Source organism: Gracilinanus agilis, chromosome 1 (assembly GCF_016433145.1).
Source record: "Gracilinanus agilis isolate LMUSP501 chromosome 1, AgileGrace, whole genome shotgun sequence".
In the NCBI taxonomy this organism is placed as follows: domain Eukaryota; kingdom Metazoa; phylum Chordata; class Mammalia; order Didelphimorphia; family Didelphidae; genus Gracilinanus; species Gracilinanus agilis.
In genome coordinates, this window is record NC_058130.1 from 249,029,724 (window position 1) to 249,045,764 (window position 16,041).

General features: G+C 35.2%; 1 protein-coding gene across 1 annotated transcript in view; it reads left to right on the top strand.

The window, feature by feature from the left end:
* PTPN3 (protein tyrosine phosphatase non-receptor type 3) overlaps positions 1-16,041 on the top strand; it is a 256,184-nt gene that overhangs the window by 176,632 nt on the left and 63,511 nt on the right. The window contains exon 14 of the mRNA XM_044679539.1: positions 1,324-1,500. Coding sequence (XP_044535474.1) covers positions 1,324-1,500 — 177 coding nt within the window. The remainder of the gene's footprint in view (positions 1-1,323; positions 1,501-16,041) is intronic.

The window sequence follows — 16,041 nt, forward strand, 5'->3', positions numbered from 1 at the left end:
TATCTGCATGTTGTCAGAAATCAAGGATGAATGATTCCCTACAGTAAACTTATGAGAGGTTATATATAAAATTTGTACAACATTGGCAAGTATAGATGGACTTTAATTTGCATCATTAAGGATGATACACAGAGGGGAATATACACATTGATGAGATCCCAGAACATTTGCCTATTTGTGATAAAAACAAACATATTCATAATATACTTCTTTTCTGTTTCATGGCTTGCCTGGAACTTAGTTCATCAATAAAACATAATAATGCTTCCTCCTGAAGCATGATATACTGCTCTTCTTAAAGAAGTAACAATAGTAGGTTTCAGGTAATCAACAGTATATGTAAAATTTTATTCTCAATGCCAGCTGGGTAGCTGGCAAGCTTCTGAAAGTATCATGCCTCGTTAGCATTTCCCCAAGCCTTAAGGAAAAAAATGTCATCTAATGGAATGGGCTTCTCTTTCCCCCAGGCTATCCATCCTAATTTTGGTTTGGCCTAGTTGGATACTCTAAATGAAGTTTATTAGTTAGGGATGCCATCTCGGGTTCATTTCAAGCTATTCAGGAAACTTTCCTATTGATGTCAGAATTTTGGCATTCTAGCATAGTCTTTCTAATTAATTGTTCTCCTTACTATAAATGGTACTGATTAATTTAGTATTACTAGTACTATTACTCCAAGCAAAAAAAAAATAATCACACCAAGAATATTGTGAAGATGATATATATTTCCAAGGTATAGAAACATCCCTCAAAAGGTCACAAGGATACCATTTTCACCACATCTTTTCCTCCATCCTTTCTTCCTTCTCTGTCCCTTCCTTTTTCCTTCTTCTCTATTATCTTCTTTCTATTTTCCTCTTTATCCCTCTCTTTTCCTCTATCTCTACTGATATGATAAAAAAAGGTACTGAATATTGTGTGCTGTTAGAACACTTGGATTCAAATCTCAATTCTGCTATTTCATACTATGACACTTTAGGCCTCAGTATCCTTATTTATAAAATGAGGATATCTAAGGTTCCTTCCAGCTCTGTCATTCCAATTTTTCTCTTCTTCCTGCTTTTTCACTTTTCTTGGGTTTTTTGTTATGTTTCCATTTCTCTTCCTTCTTCTCCCCTTTTTTCCCCCTCCTCAACATTATTCTTTGTGGAACCAGCTGCTTCATATATCATTGTTTTGCCTAACATAATGGTGTTTTTACCTAATGGCATGGTAAGCCTCTAATCCTAATAAATTAGCTTATGAAGTAACATCATTTGTAATTAATAAAGCTTCAAATTGAATTTGATTGAATTAACTCATTTTTATCCCTTTTCTCGTTAGGCGAAGTCCTAGGCTACGTCATGAAATTAGAAAACCACGGCATTCATCTGCAGATAACCTTGCAAGTGAAACGACCTACCTTACAGAAACAGAAGATGTATTTTATACCTACAAGGTGTCTCCATCCTCAAAAGACAGTGATTCAGAATATTCACAGAACCGAAGTCCACAGAGACAGTAAGAGAACTTGTGTTCATTTATTCACTTCTTTGTATACAGCAAGTTAGCTAGATTTTCAGGCCAAAAAGTAATAAGACTGCCTAATCTCTAAAAACCTTTTAAAAATTAATTTACAATTGTACACCAAATATACAGTGACATTATATGCCAGGCACTATTGAGGTACCACTACTTCTGAATGATGGGTTCCTGTGACCTCTGTTACAAACACACCTAAAAGAATAAGGAAAGGCTCAGAAAGAGCTTTTCCCTCAGTTTTTATTTTCATTTTTTTCAACTAACAAGCATTTTTTTTCTTCCTCCTACTTCTCCACACCCCAACTGAATGAAAGGAAGGAAGGAAGGAAGGAAGGAAGGAAGGAAGGAAGGAAGGAAGGAAGGAAGGAAGGAGAGATAGATAGACAGAAAGACAGATAAAAACCCTTCCAATAGATTTATAATAAAGAAAGCAAAGTTTTGGCATTTTGTCTCATTCTCCACTCTGAGTCCCTGATGTCTCCGACAGGAGGTAGGCAGTATGCTTCATTGGTTCTCTGGAATTGTTTGTATGCCTTAACCCGAGTTCTCAAATCTTTTAAGGCTTTTTTTTCTTCTTAATGTTGTTATTGTATAAATTGTTCTGGTTATACTTAATTCACTCTACATCCATTTGTCTTTCCACTTTTCTCTGAAACCATCCATTCTCTTTTCACAAAATTATTCTGTTACATTCAAATGCCATGATTTGTTTACCCATTCCCTAATAGATAGATATCCTCTTAGTTTCTAGTTTTTTGTTACTCTACCAAAAAAAGCATCTATAAATATTTACATATATAAAAATATATTTTATATATTTATATATGTATATATAAATTTAAGGTTTCCTTTCTTCTTTCTTTGGTCTCTTTAAGAGGCATGGCTACAGTATTGGTGTCATTGGGTCAGAGGGTATATACAGTTTAATGACTTTTTGGAAATAGTTTTACATTGCTTTCCAGACTAAATGAACTAATTCAAATTTCCATCATCTGTATATTAGTGTGCCTTATTTTTCCACAGCTCCTTCCATGTTTGTCATTTTCATTTTTTTTCAACTTTCCTGCTTTTGACAGTTTTGAGGTGGGACCTCAAAATTGCTTTAATTTGCCTTTATTTAGTATTTTGAACCATTTTTTAAAATATAATTGTTGATAGCTTGGATTTCTTGCCCTAGAAACTGCCTTTTCTTATCCTTTTATCATTAATCAGAAAGGATTTTCAAAGGTGTATCTGTCCCTGACTTTATGACACAGGATCATCGTTGCCTTCTTCTATTGATGTAATCAGTATGTAAAGACCTCCAGCAGCTTGTGTAAAATGCACTCCCCAGTAGTTTTCCCAGGGACATGCATTAAACAAAGGAAAACAGACACATAGGAAAAACTAGCTCTGGAACCAAGACTCCCTTGGCAACCTTGTTTTGCACTGCAAAGGTCTCCCCTGGATCTCCTACTCTTTCTTTGACAGAGCAGCCAGCTCTGCAGTGTGGAGCCAGTTTAGAAATAGCTCAGTTTAGAAATAGCTAGTTTAAAAGCTAGCTCAGCTTTTTATAGGATGGTGATGGGAAACTTTGGGGAGATGGGTACCTTTATCAGTGTTGGTAGTAATAGCTGCTGCTCCCTTCCCTCTCCATAAATCAATTACCTACCTTTCCTGATTATCTTAACAGTACCATAGGACAATGCAAAGTGTAGTGACCTAGTTTCTGCCTTTTAAGACAAAACGGTAAACAATTAAGGAAATTCATTTAATCTAAAAAAAATTTTTTTAAGCTTCAGCCATTTTAGATGGTAAGAATAAAATATAAACCAAGATAGGATTTCCTTGTTGCAAATGTCTGTTTTGTTTTTATATTTCTATCTCTAGTGCCTGCTTTGAGTACCTGGAGTATGATAGATCTTTAAATAAATGCTTGTTGAATCTATATTACTGCTTCTTCAAGGTCATTCACATTCATTTAGCCACCTTCTTTTTTATGAGCTACAAATCTTGTCTTCTGTGTATATCAGTCACAGAAAAACCGAGATTGCAGTTTCCTTGTGATATCTGTTCTGCTTCAATAATGCCTTTGGTAGTTTCTGGTGACATTGTCACCTTCTTTTGCTTTAAATAACTCTTGTTAAAATGATTATCATCTATTATCCTTAACTGTACCCTGTAGTTTTTTGGTGTCTAAAAAGAATTAAGAGTTTCATTTACCTCCTTTTTCCTTTTGATTTTGAAGTTTTATTGATGTGTTTTGTTTTCATATTACAAATATTTACAGATTACTCCTACTTTGTGAGAAGTCTTATAAAAAATAGTTAAGTAAAGCTAATAATACTGTGATTACAACTGAAAATGTTTGCACTCACCTCTCTATTTAAAAAAAATTAAAATCTTTTTCTTCTTCCCATCTCTTATCCAAAGAAAAATGAAAAATAGATTTCCTGTTAACAAATATGCAAAATGAATTCCCTCGATGGCTGTAATTACAGAAATGTATGTGTCTCATTTTGCAATCTAAATCTGTTACCTCTCTGTAATGGGGAGCATGTTTACCTCCTCTGAAACAAACATCAAATAAAGATGCATGCTTAGAGAGGAGATATGATTAGACTTGTTTTTGTGTTCAGCATCAATCTAAGTAGCATTCTTATAAGTCTTTGAATTTTACAAAGCAAATAAATATATGGCCTTTTCCCCCCTTTAGAGATATTGTCTCATTTGAGCCTCACAATAACCCAATGAAGTAGAAATTGTTAGCACCATTTTACAGATAAGAAAGCCAAGGCTAAGAGGCATAAATTACTTCTCTGGTCAGTAAGTTTCAAAGGTAGAATTTGAATTCATATCTTCTCGACTTCATGGTCAATAATATTTCCATTATGGCATTGATTCCACTAATTTCCATTATTCCCTACAGGAGATGGGGACAGAGCGATAAAATGAAGAGATATGTGAATCTGAGAAACTAGGCAGGTTTTTCCCTAATTCAATTCTTAATAATGTGACTTAGATTTTCAGAACCAATAAACGATAGTGTTGATTGATATCTTAGGGATCATCTAACCCAAACCCATCATTTTGATTTATTACTTTGTTTAAAGTATTGGGAATTTTCAGAGCATTGGATATACTTTATATTCAAATTAAGGTTTAAAACAATATTCACCCAAACTAAGACAAATTCTTTTATTATCTATCATTTTGGATTATTTGAATCACTATACTTACCTCCAATTGCATCAGTCTGATTCCACTAATTTCCATTATGCCCTACAGGGGATGGGAGATGAAGCTATAAAATGAAGGGCTATGTATATCTGAGATAGTAGGCAGCTTCTCTCTAATTCAAGTCTTCATAATGTGACTTAGATTCTCAGAACCCATAAATGACAGAATTGAATAATGTCTTAGAAATCATATACAACAAGCCTATCATTTTGATTTATTATTTCTTGAAGTATTTGGAATTTTCAGAATATTAGGCATACTTTATATTCAGATATAGATTTGAAATAATATTACTTCAAACAAAGAAAATGTGGCGATTTTTAAAATTATCTACCATATTGGATTAATTGAGTTACTACTTGCTTTCATTAGCGTCAGTCAGTCAGCAAGTATTTAAGTGCCTTCTAAGTGCCAAACATTATGCTAAGAACTGGAGATAGAACTATAATGAATTAAACAAGGAGTTACCTTCTAACAGGAGACACAACAAGTACATGCATAAATAAATAAATAAATAAATAAATATAGAGTAAATATGAAGAGAATAAATATTAATACATACAAGATCATTTGAGAGAGAAAGCACTAGTATATAATTTTTTTCCTCCAGTTTTCAGACTTTTTAACCAGTTTTAACCAGAACTTTTAACCAGTTTTGTGGATTTCATCTGTCTCCTTGGTACTGGGAAAGACCTCCTTCTTCCAAGAAGACAGACCTTTCTCTATAGATGAAATCATAGGATTTGCTCTTTAAATTAACTGTTTTGGAGAGGCAGCTAGGTAGCACAGTGGATAGAGTGCCAGGCCTGGATTCAGGAGGACCTAGATTCAAATCTGACCTCAGATAATTCCTAGCTATATGACCCTGGGCAAATCACTTAACCCTGATTGCCTAGCCCTTGCTGCTCTTCTGTCTTAAAAACGATAAAAACAAAAGGTTAAGGTTTTTAAAAGAAAAAAAAAAACTTCTAACCAGTGTATTGCTTTCCTACCACAACAGAATCTTTATACTAATGGTCTGGGTAGTTTTAAGGGTATTGTCTGGAATTAAATTTAATAAGAAGGAAACTGAGGCACATTTCTCTGAACAAGATAACACTTTATTATCAGGGATTATAAAGCCTGAGAATAAGATGGTCAGCAGTTGCTGCGGTTTCCAGCCAAAGACCCCAAGCAAAAAAAAAAAAAAAAAAAACCAAGTTGTTTAACTTCATTTGCCTGGCCCTTGCCCTCTTTTTTTTATTTTTATTTTTATTTATTTATTTTTTTGTCTTGGAATTGGTAGTAGGTCCAATTTTATAGATTTTGGAGAGTATAGAACAGAGTAGGTAATGCCATGGTATTGAAGGCAACATTACTGTTTACAAATCTGGAGCATGCAAAACAATATAATTGGTTGGAAATTTGGACCAAGGGGCTAGCAACAGCTCCGCTCCTTACCTCCTGTGACTAAGAAATGCTCATTTTTTAAGTCCACCTGCAAGGCCAAAGATAAGACTTCTTTGGATTGCAAACTGAACATCCTTGAAGGATAACTTGGTGGTATAAAGATATTAGGCCCTACTTCCTATTGGCAAGCTACATCCCTCAAGATTAGCAGAATTCCTTGAGGCAAGAATAGAACAGTGATAAATGAGAGAACTGGATTTCTCATCTTAACCCATTATAGGCCAACTGAATTTCTGTACTGACTTCAGAGAAAAAGAACCATGACTTGGGCAGTTATGGGACAAAATCAATTCCAGGGCAAAATAAATTAATTGTAGGTAGGATCAATAAAAAATGATACAGACTCTATTTAATCTTCTTGGTATCCTTGATCAAGACATGAGGCAGTAGGGAAGCTTTCAAAGATGATTTTCTACAATGACCTCATCTTAACAGTGCCGCAACTGACCGAGAGGTTATAGGGAATATAAAGTTCCATATTATATGTTGATTTCAAGAAACATTTAATTTAGAGCGGGTAAGTTTTGAAGAGCTATCTAAATGCAGATATTAAGGGGAAGTGACTCTTAACAGCTGTGATCTGGGACAATATTCTGCTTCATCCTTCTGAGAGAGTAGTTAGTTATTGAACAAGTCAACTTGGTGTTCTGAGACAGCATTTTCCCATTAATTTATAATTGGCCATAGAACTTTGGAATAAATACAGGATAAAGTCTGCTTTAGTGTTTTGTGTTTTAAAGGTTTGTTTCCATATAAAAATTGAAGAATTTTGAAGTTAATAACTGGGGAAATATAGATATTGGAATTGTTTTATGATTGTGGGACAAATATATTTTACCTGATTTTGAATTAGTGACAGGAGATGAGAATTTGGCCATTAACCATAAGATAAGATGAGGTCTCTTTCAGAGAAAACCTAATTACTAATAAACTGAGAAGATAAAAGGGTAATAGAATACATTTCAGAGCTGTAGGAGAAAGGTCCTTAACTCTACATAGTCACTTGTTACCAGACCGATTTGGTTGGCCTGAGAGAAACTAGGGGGTCCTTTCTCTATTGCTACCAGCTCCTGAGTAGAAGAGTGAAATGGAAATAGAACTATAGAAAGTAGAAATAGAAAAATAGAAAATAGAAAGTTCTATGCTTCCTCTTGCCATATTCTGTTGAAGAGAAGAGAAGTGCTACTGAGGTGAAGAAAAGGAGGATGCTTCCAAAGGAGTAGTTTGGACAAGCCTTTATCAAAACTAGAATAAGAGCAAATGGCTTTGGGGGCAGCTAGATGGCTCAGTGGATATTGAGGGCCAGGCCTAGAGACGGAAGGTCCAAATCTGGCCTTAGATACTTCTTAGCTGTCACTTGACCCCCATTGCCTAGCCCTTACCATTTTTTTGTCTTGGAACCAATAAATACACAATATTGATTCTAAGATGGAAGGTAAGGGTTTAAAAAAAAGGAGTAAATTACTTTTCCTAAAATAGCATGCCACCACTTTAGCTGAAGGCATCAGCTAAGCCTAAAGCTGTGCTTGATGGATAATAAAGTTGCTTTGTGGAACAAGCCCAGCTGAGTATAGGAACAGCATGGAAATGGAGCATCAGAAAAACAGATTGGCTTATCCAGCTGAGCTCATGCCCAGTGAGGTGTTAGTCCAGCAGTGGGGCTTGGCTCAGCTTCACTGTGGAAGCATCTGATCAACACAGAAGTTGTGTCCACCAGTTTACAGTGTCAGAGTTGGGAATTGCCTCGGCCACATGTATTTCCAGCATCCTTTGATGTCCTGGGACTTTAAATGTGTGCTTGTTTTCCCCTTGGGCATTGTGTAAATTGGTGGGATTTTGTGTTTGAAATTTAAGTGTGGGATCCTATGGCGATATTATATGTTTGCTTTACATTTCCTGTAAATATTTTAAGGTTAATTAAGTGTTAGGAACTGATTTGTCTATGGGAAATACATCAGTTGGGGGCTTATGAACTATAATATACTAGTCCCTGTCCCCTACAAGGTTTACCTTAGAACTCTGAAAATAGTGATTTAGAACAGCAGCTCTACTGGGAAAATCATAACTTGACAGTGTGAGATCAGCCAAAGGGGAAATGAGTTATAGAGAAAGAAAAAATAAATAAATGTCCTTGAGGTAGGGATGGAGGGTGAAGCAGAAATGGATGCTAGATATGCCTCAGTATCATATATAATTATGATACAATCATATCAAAGACTTTTTGACAGACAAGGCTATAGGGTATATTATATTCTGAAAAATGCTGTCCAAAAAAAGTACAAAATATACTTCAATGTTCTTTATCATGGATAATATCCATTCCAAATTCCAGAAAAGAGAATTCCCAATAGATGGTGAAATTCTCTAGAATGGCATTATGTTTATTACTGTTTGCATCAAACCCCAGAATACCATAAAGTCTCTTCTTGGAAATCCTCAGTAGTGTAAGGAATATTGAAGGAAAAACAAAGTAGATGAAAAATGTATATTGTCAACATTTTGAAACACCTCTGCTTGGAAGAGGCCATCAAGTGAGCCCATAGGTATATAAGTCTGAAGGTAGACAATGAGCCAGGCCCAAAATGGAGTAGGAGGAAATTAAGACCTCACTGGGCATATGCTCAGCTGGACAAGCTCAGTCAGACAAACCCAGGATTATTAGAAGCGAACATCCTTGAAGGATGAGAGGAATGTAGTGTTTTCAGTGAACCAAAACTCACGTTGACAAAAGCTCAGCTCCCTAATGCCAATCTTTCCCAGTGATGTTACATGCCAACAAACTGTGGGACTCCCTGATATTTAGAAGACTAGAAATGATATGTAACCAGAATCAGCAATGCAAAGATTCCTTCTGGGTAAAAGTGGCTGCTTGATGTTACCAACAGTGGCTGGCATATGAGAAGTAGAATAGAAGAAATTAGCAAGGACACATATGGGCAGAAAGGGAAGTAGAGTGGACAAAGCAAGACTGAGAGACAGTAGGTGAATAGTCCAAAAGCTTCATTAGTAGTCCTGAAAGATGAGAGAGAGAGACAGACAGACAGACAGACAGACAGACACACACACACACACACACACACACACACACACACACACACACAGAGGCCTTCAACAAGTGGTTTGCTTAGCTTAATTGTATTTCCTTTTGTTAAGAAAGAGTTTGGGGGAATAGGTTGTAGCATTGGAAAATTACAGTAATGTTTATTGTTTTACACATCTTTTAAAGAAGAAAAATCCTTAAACAAGATGTTTTATTTAAGGATCATTTAATTAACTTTTAATTAATTAATTAATGAAATTAGTTTTAGTTAAATTATTAAATATCAATACATTTAATTAATAATTATTTTGAGTATTAAGTTAATTTATAAAATAATTTATAAAATAAAAATAGATATTAAATATTGAAATGTATGATATAAGCATTATATTATATAGTTTTAATATAAAATATACATAACATAAAAATAAAATAATGACAATTAATTAAAATAACACAAAATAACAAGGTGTGGAGGGATTTTGCTTCTGACATAGGAAGAGAATACCCAGACCCATGCAATCAGATCCAATTATTACTCTATCACAATATGGATGTCACATTTTCTTATGAATTTATGGGGGTGCTTAGAAAATCAGTTATAGGGTGATATAGAACCCTCCACTCAGCACCTGTTGCCCTTACCTGTTTTTTTTTTTTCACCTCGAAGGAACAAGATTCTCCTTCCAGGTTAATCTCATCATAGTGCTGCTGATGCAAGCCTTAACTGACATCTTGGCTCTTCATTTCCTCTCCCCTTAGACAAGAGGGAGAAGTACCAAACTCCTTCCAATTCCTTCCTTTACAGAGGGCAGAAACTGGACTTTGGGGCTCCACTCTGCATCTGCTGTCTTTTCTGGTTTTTTCACCTCCCTGAAACAAAATTCCCTCCTGCTGGTACCCACTGTTGCGCCACCTCCCCACCTTCCCTCCTCCTTTTGTGTGTGGCCTCCTCCCTTCCCCATTAGAATGTAAGCGCCTTAAAGGCAGAGTTCTGTCTTTCTTTTACTGATTGTATTCCAAGTGCTAAGCACAGCACCTGGAACATTATAATTGTTTAATATTTATTGGATTGGATTGGATACTTATGGAAATCCATTGAGGGAGTATTGGTGAAACCCCATAAAGAATTGTTCTTTCCCCACTCCAATCCATCCTTCACTCAGGTGAGATATTGATATACCTAGAGGACAGCTCAGTAGCTCAGTAGATTGAGAGCCAGACTCTGAGATGGAAGGTTCTAGCTGTTTGACCCTGGGCAAGTCACTTAAACCCAATTGCCTAGTCCTTTCTATTTTTTCTGTCTTAGAATTGATACAAAGACATAGTGGAGATGGTTTTGGGGGGGCCGTTGTTTAATGCTTAATGACTCGACTGTTCATTTTTTCCCTTTTTTTAAATTTTTATTTTGAATATTTTCCCATTGTTACATATTTCATGTTCTTTCCCTCTCCCCCAAACTCTCTTAACCCCCCTTAGCCGACACAGAATTCCACTGGGTTTTACATGTATTATTGATCAAACCTAATTCCATATCCATATTATTGATCGTTGGACTAGAGTTATCATTTAGTATCTATATCCCCAATAATATCCCCATCAGCCCATGTGCTCAAGCAGTTGTTTTTCTTCTGTGTTTCTTCTCCCACAGTTCTTCCTCTGAATGTGGTTAGTTTTCTTTCTCATAAGTCCCTCAGCCTTGCTCTGGATCCTTACATTGCTGCTAGTAGAGAAGTCCATTATGTTCGATTTGTACCACTTGACTGTTCATTTTTAGCATACATTTTATTCCATTGGTTTAGGGAGCTCCATATCACAAATCAGCATCTTCTCTATACCTTTTAAATTTAGAAAGTTGCCTGGACCTTTGAGGCTCATAGGCAGAACATGTCAGGAATGGGGCTTGAACTCAGGTCTTCTTGATTCCAAGGCTAATTCTCTGTCCACTATCCCACACTGCCTCATGATACAAATTTTAGTGTAGTATTATTTCTCACATTTATGTAGGTTAGGAAGGAACTACCTGTTTTAATAGATGAGGTTTCAAAGATAGAAGGTAACATCTAGGGTCACCAAGGTAAGTCTTTGTTCTCTATCAGACCATAACTGATTTTCTTTTTTCAGTTACATGTAGAAACAATTTTTGACAATTGTTTTTTGACATTTTAGAATTCAGTTCTCCTTCCCTCCCGTCTCCAAGGTGATGAATAGTCCAATATAGGTTATATCCATACTTTCCTGTAATACATTTATTTCCATAATGCTCGTGTCATGATAAAAGTCACATGTAATTGATTTTCTAAGTATTCTTATAAATTTATAAGAAAATGTGACATTTCATGGTTAAAATCCATTTTGGACTAGCAGGTGTATATATATATATATATGTATATNTCACATGTAATTGATTTTCTAAGTATTCTTATAAATTTATAAGAAAATGTGACATTTCATGGTTAAAATCCATTTTGGACTAGCAGGTATATATATATATATATGTATATATATATATAGTTTGCATATATTTTATTTTATTTTATTTACTAATTGATTTAAAATATTTTTCCATGGCTGCATGATTCATGCTCTCTCCCTCCCTTCTTTTCTCCCCCCTCCCAGAGCTGACAAGCACTTACACTGGGTTATACATGTATTATTGCTCAAAATCTATTTCCATGTTATTCATATTTTTATTAGAGTGATCTTTTAAAACCAAAACTCCCAGTCATATTAGCAGTGAATTTTTAAAAAATTAAATTATATGCATTATATGTAATGGGTTCAATAAAATGCTTATTAAAATATTTGTTATTATATGTATTGTTAATGTATTTATTAAACATAATAATATTTATAATGTTTATTCCACTAAACTAGCGATTCCTATATGATACTAATATAGAAATTTATTTTCTGACCTACTAATATTGATATTAATAGTGTGTAATGTTAATAAGATAGATATTAATTAACATTATTATTATTATTTCCTATGTCACACTGTTTCTCAATGCGTATAGACAATGCTTTAAGAATCTAAATTATAGAAAAAGTACCAGCCTGAATTGTTAGAGTGAGTTTCTTCACTAGGGAGTTTCCCTCACAGGTTTAGTTTTTATCCTGTTATTGTTGTCATATTTACTCATCATCTGTTATGATATATATGATTTCTTTTTCTTATTTTCATTCATCTCACTTTTTCCTAATTTATTATATATTGTACTCGCTGTAATTAAAAGCATACTAGGAATCCCATTGATCATCATCTTTATTTCACTCATTTGAGTTTAATGGAAAACAAATTCACTCAGCTTCCTTATCTTCTTTAGGATCCATAAAGTACTATAACATACCTGAAGAAATTATAGAGTAGGGGAAGTTTTACCTTCACATCCCTTCCAGAGTGCATGTTGGAATAGGCCTCAAATTGAACATTACTTATGGTTTTTTTTTAAACCATCACCCTCTGTCTTGGCTTATTGATTCTAAGATTCTAGAGTGGTAAGGGCTAGGCCTTGAGTGGTTAAGTGAATTATCTAGGGTCATAGAGCTAGGAAGTGTCTGAGGGCAGATTTGAACCCATGTCCTGCCATCTCTTGGCCTGATTCTCTATCCACAGAGCCAGTTGGCTGCCCCTGACCGTTACTTTCAAAAGCTATAGTCCTGCCTCTGCTGAGTATATAGTCTAAAATTTAAAAAAAATAGACTGGAGTACAAAAAAACCATAGGGAAGTTATTTTTAGATAGAAAAATTAAGTGCATACAGTAGTCTAAATTAAGAGAAGATGTGTTATTTATCATTAGTTAAATAAAGTAAATCTTTTTTTGTTTGTTTTTTCCCCAAATGTTGGAAAATTTTGATATATCCCTATCTAATTTATAACACAGGAGAATGTTTTATAATAATCATTGTGTCACTTTTCTTTGTGCTAAAGGTAAAACAAACTCTTCTACTCCAATTCTATCTGCTTATGTGAGCTCATTTAATTACTTAATTTTAAGAACAACTTATGCTTTGAAAGAAGCTTTTTTTTAATTGAGGGGCAGTGGAAAAATAGCAGGAAATAAAGCTAATTTTAACATCAATATCTGAAATAACTATAACAGGACAAGATGATTTGAAAGATATTTTTTTCTCATGCTTGCTGTTCTCAATAGGTCACTGAATAAGAATCATGTAAGTGAGCGCTCTTGTATCTTCTGTTGATGAAATTGAGGGTTAGTGCTTAAAGTTGTAAAATAATCCACATTGAAGAGTTCAATATGAAATCTGGAATTAGAAAAGCAAGTCCAATTTCATGTAGGGGGCTTTAAAAAAATAATCCTAGAAATTTTGCAGTCTTTGAGTTAGATGGGATTTTAGAGATAATCTCCCTTCTAATTTAATATATATTGTACTCACTGTAATTAAAAGCATACTAGGAATACCATTGATCATCATCTTTATTTTACTCATTTGAGTTTATGGAAAACAAATTCACTCAGCTTCCTTATCTTCTTTAGGATCCATAAAGTACCGTAACACACTGAAAGAAATTATAGAGTAGGGAAAACAGTAGACCCTTCTAAAATATCCCCAACCAGAATCTCTAGAAGCGCCTGAGCATTTCTCATTGCATAATGTGCATAATGTTATTGGGTAACTCTTTTAGAACGGTGGTTCCCAATCTTTTTGTTCTCAGGACCCCTTTACACATCCAGCCATATCATTTCTGCAACACTATAAACTACAGGGTTTCCTATTGCCTTCAGGATCAAATATAAGTTTTTCTGTTTGATATTCCATATTCATATTCATAACTTATTTTCTTTACCATCTCCTATATGCTTCAATACAGTGAAACTGACTTAAAAAAATAAGCCTTACCTTCTGTCTTGGGATAAGTGGGGGGCAGCGAGGTGGCCCAGTGGATTGAGAGCCAGGCCTAGAGACAGGAGGTCCTAAGTTTAAATCTTGGCCTCAGACCCTAGGCAAGGCACTTGACTCCCATTGCCTAGCTCTTACCACCCTTCTGCCTTGAACCCACTTCACAGTATTGACTCTAAGACAGAAGGTAAGAGTTTATTTTTTTAAAAAGGAATTGATACTAAGTTCTAAACTTTGGAACTACACAAAATAAATTTAATTGTACCAAAACTTTTCATGAACTCTTTAAGTTCTTTATCAGTAAAATTTTAAAATTATATCTTTATTACGCTATACAATGATTCAGATATTCCTTTCCCATCTCACCATCCCAATTCCTTAACCGTGCCTCAATATTCCCATGTTTCTAGATCTCCTTTTTGTCGTTGCCCACCTCTAGGTTAATCAATAGCTAATCAAATATCCTCTTAAAGTATAATATTAAGAATGGAAGCCATTACTCCAGATGTGTCTGGACCAAGCAGAGAGTTAAGAAGCCATGAGAGAAAGGAGAAAGTCTAGTAACTCAGGAATCAGAGAATCTGGATTCAAATTTTGCTGCTGATGCTTTCTTAGGTGACTTTGAGTTCATCTGTAAGAGGAAAAGGTTGTAATAGGTAGACTTTTGAGGTACCTTACAGATCTTGATTGATGATCTTGTGACTATAGAACTATTACTTTCCTAAATTCTTATTGCAAATTCTCTCATTCTTGAAATGAGGTGGCAGGTGTTTGATTATTTGTTCTTAATCAAATGAAAATATGTAACAGATTGGATCAGAAGTTTTATAAAGGGCCCTTCTACATCTGAGAAACCTCCTTCTGAACAGGAACTGTAGAAATATCAAGTGCTCTGTTCTCCTCTTGTATCTGCTAATAGTGCCGTGATCTTTCTTCATTAAATTTTAGCACTTTGAGATAAAAAGTTGCTAGATAAAAGTGAAGATTGTAAACCTTTCAAAATGCTATGTAATATTAATTTTGTACTTCAAGAGTCTTCTTGAGTACAAAGATAAGTAATGGTCTAGTGAAAATCACAGGCCACTAAAAACTCAAAATTAAAAATGAGCAAAAAGAGCCAACAGCTTTTTTCTGCTGAAATCGATTAGTCAGTCTCAACAGTTGAAGGAATTTTAGAAGTCCTTCACTTCAACTCCTTATGCCATATTTAGATCTGCTGGAACACATACACCAAGGCATTTCATAGCCTCTTGTTTGCATATCTCCAATGACCCTGAACTCATTACTTCCCAGGGAAGACCATTCCATTTTTAAACAGATCTTGTGATTTTGGAAATCATTCCACACATTACTTTCCTGCAGCTTTTCACCTTTTTTTGTTCTATAGTGATTCTGGTTGTTTTTCAGTCGTTTCCCACTCTTTGTAACCCAATTTGGAGATTCCTTGGCAAAGATACTAAAATGGTTTGCCATTTCTTTCAGCTTGTTTTACAATTGAGGAAACTGAGGCAGACAGGGTCACACAGCTAGTAAGTGTCTGAAACTACATTTGAACAGAGGAAGATGAGCCTTCTGACTCTAGGCCTGGCACTCTTATCTTGCCACTCTACCCACTGTGCCATCTAGCTGCCTCTTGGTCTCTGGAGCCAAGCAGGATAAGGTTAATGTCTCTCCTATATGGTGGTCCTTCCCTACACTAACTCTTTTTTTTAAACCCTTAACTTCTGTTTATTGGCTCCTTGGTGGAAGAGTGGTAAGGGTGGGCAATGGGGGTCAAGTGACTTGCCCAGGGTCACACAGCTGGGAAGTGTCTGAGGCCGGCTTTGAACCTAGGACCTCCCGTCTCTAGGGCTGACTCTCAATCCACTGAGCTACCTAGCTGCCCCCCTACACTAACTCTTAACCCACCCAGCTCTCTAGTCTTCTCTCCTCTAGAGTAAGTATC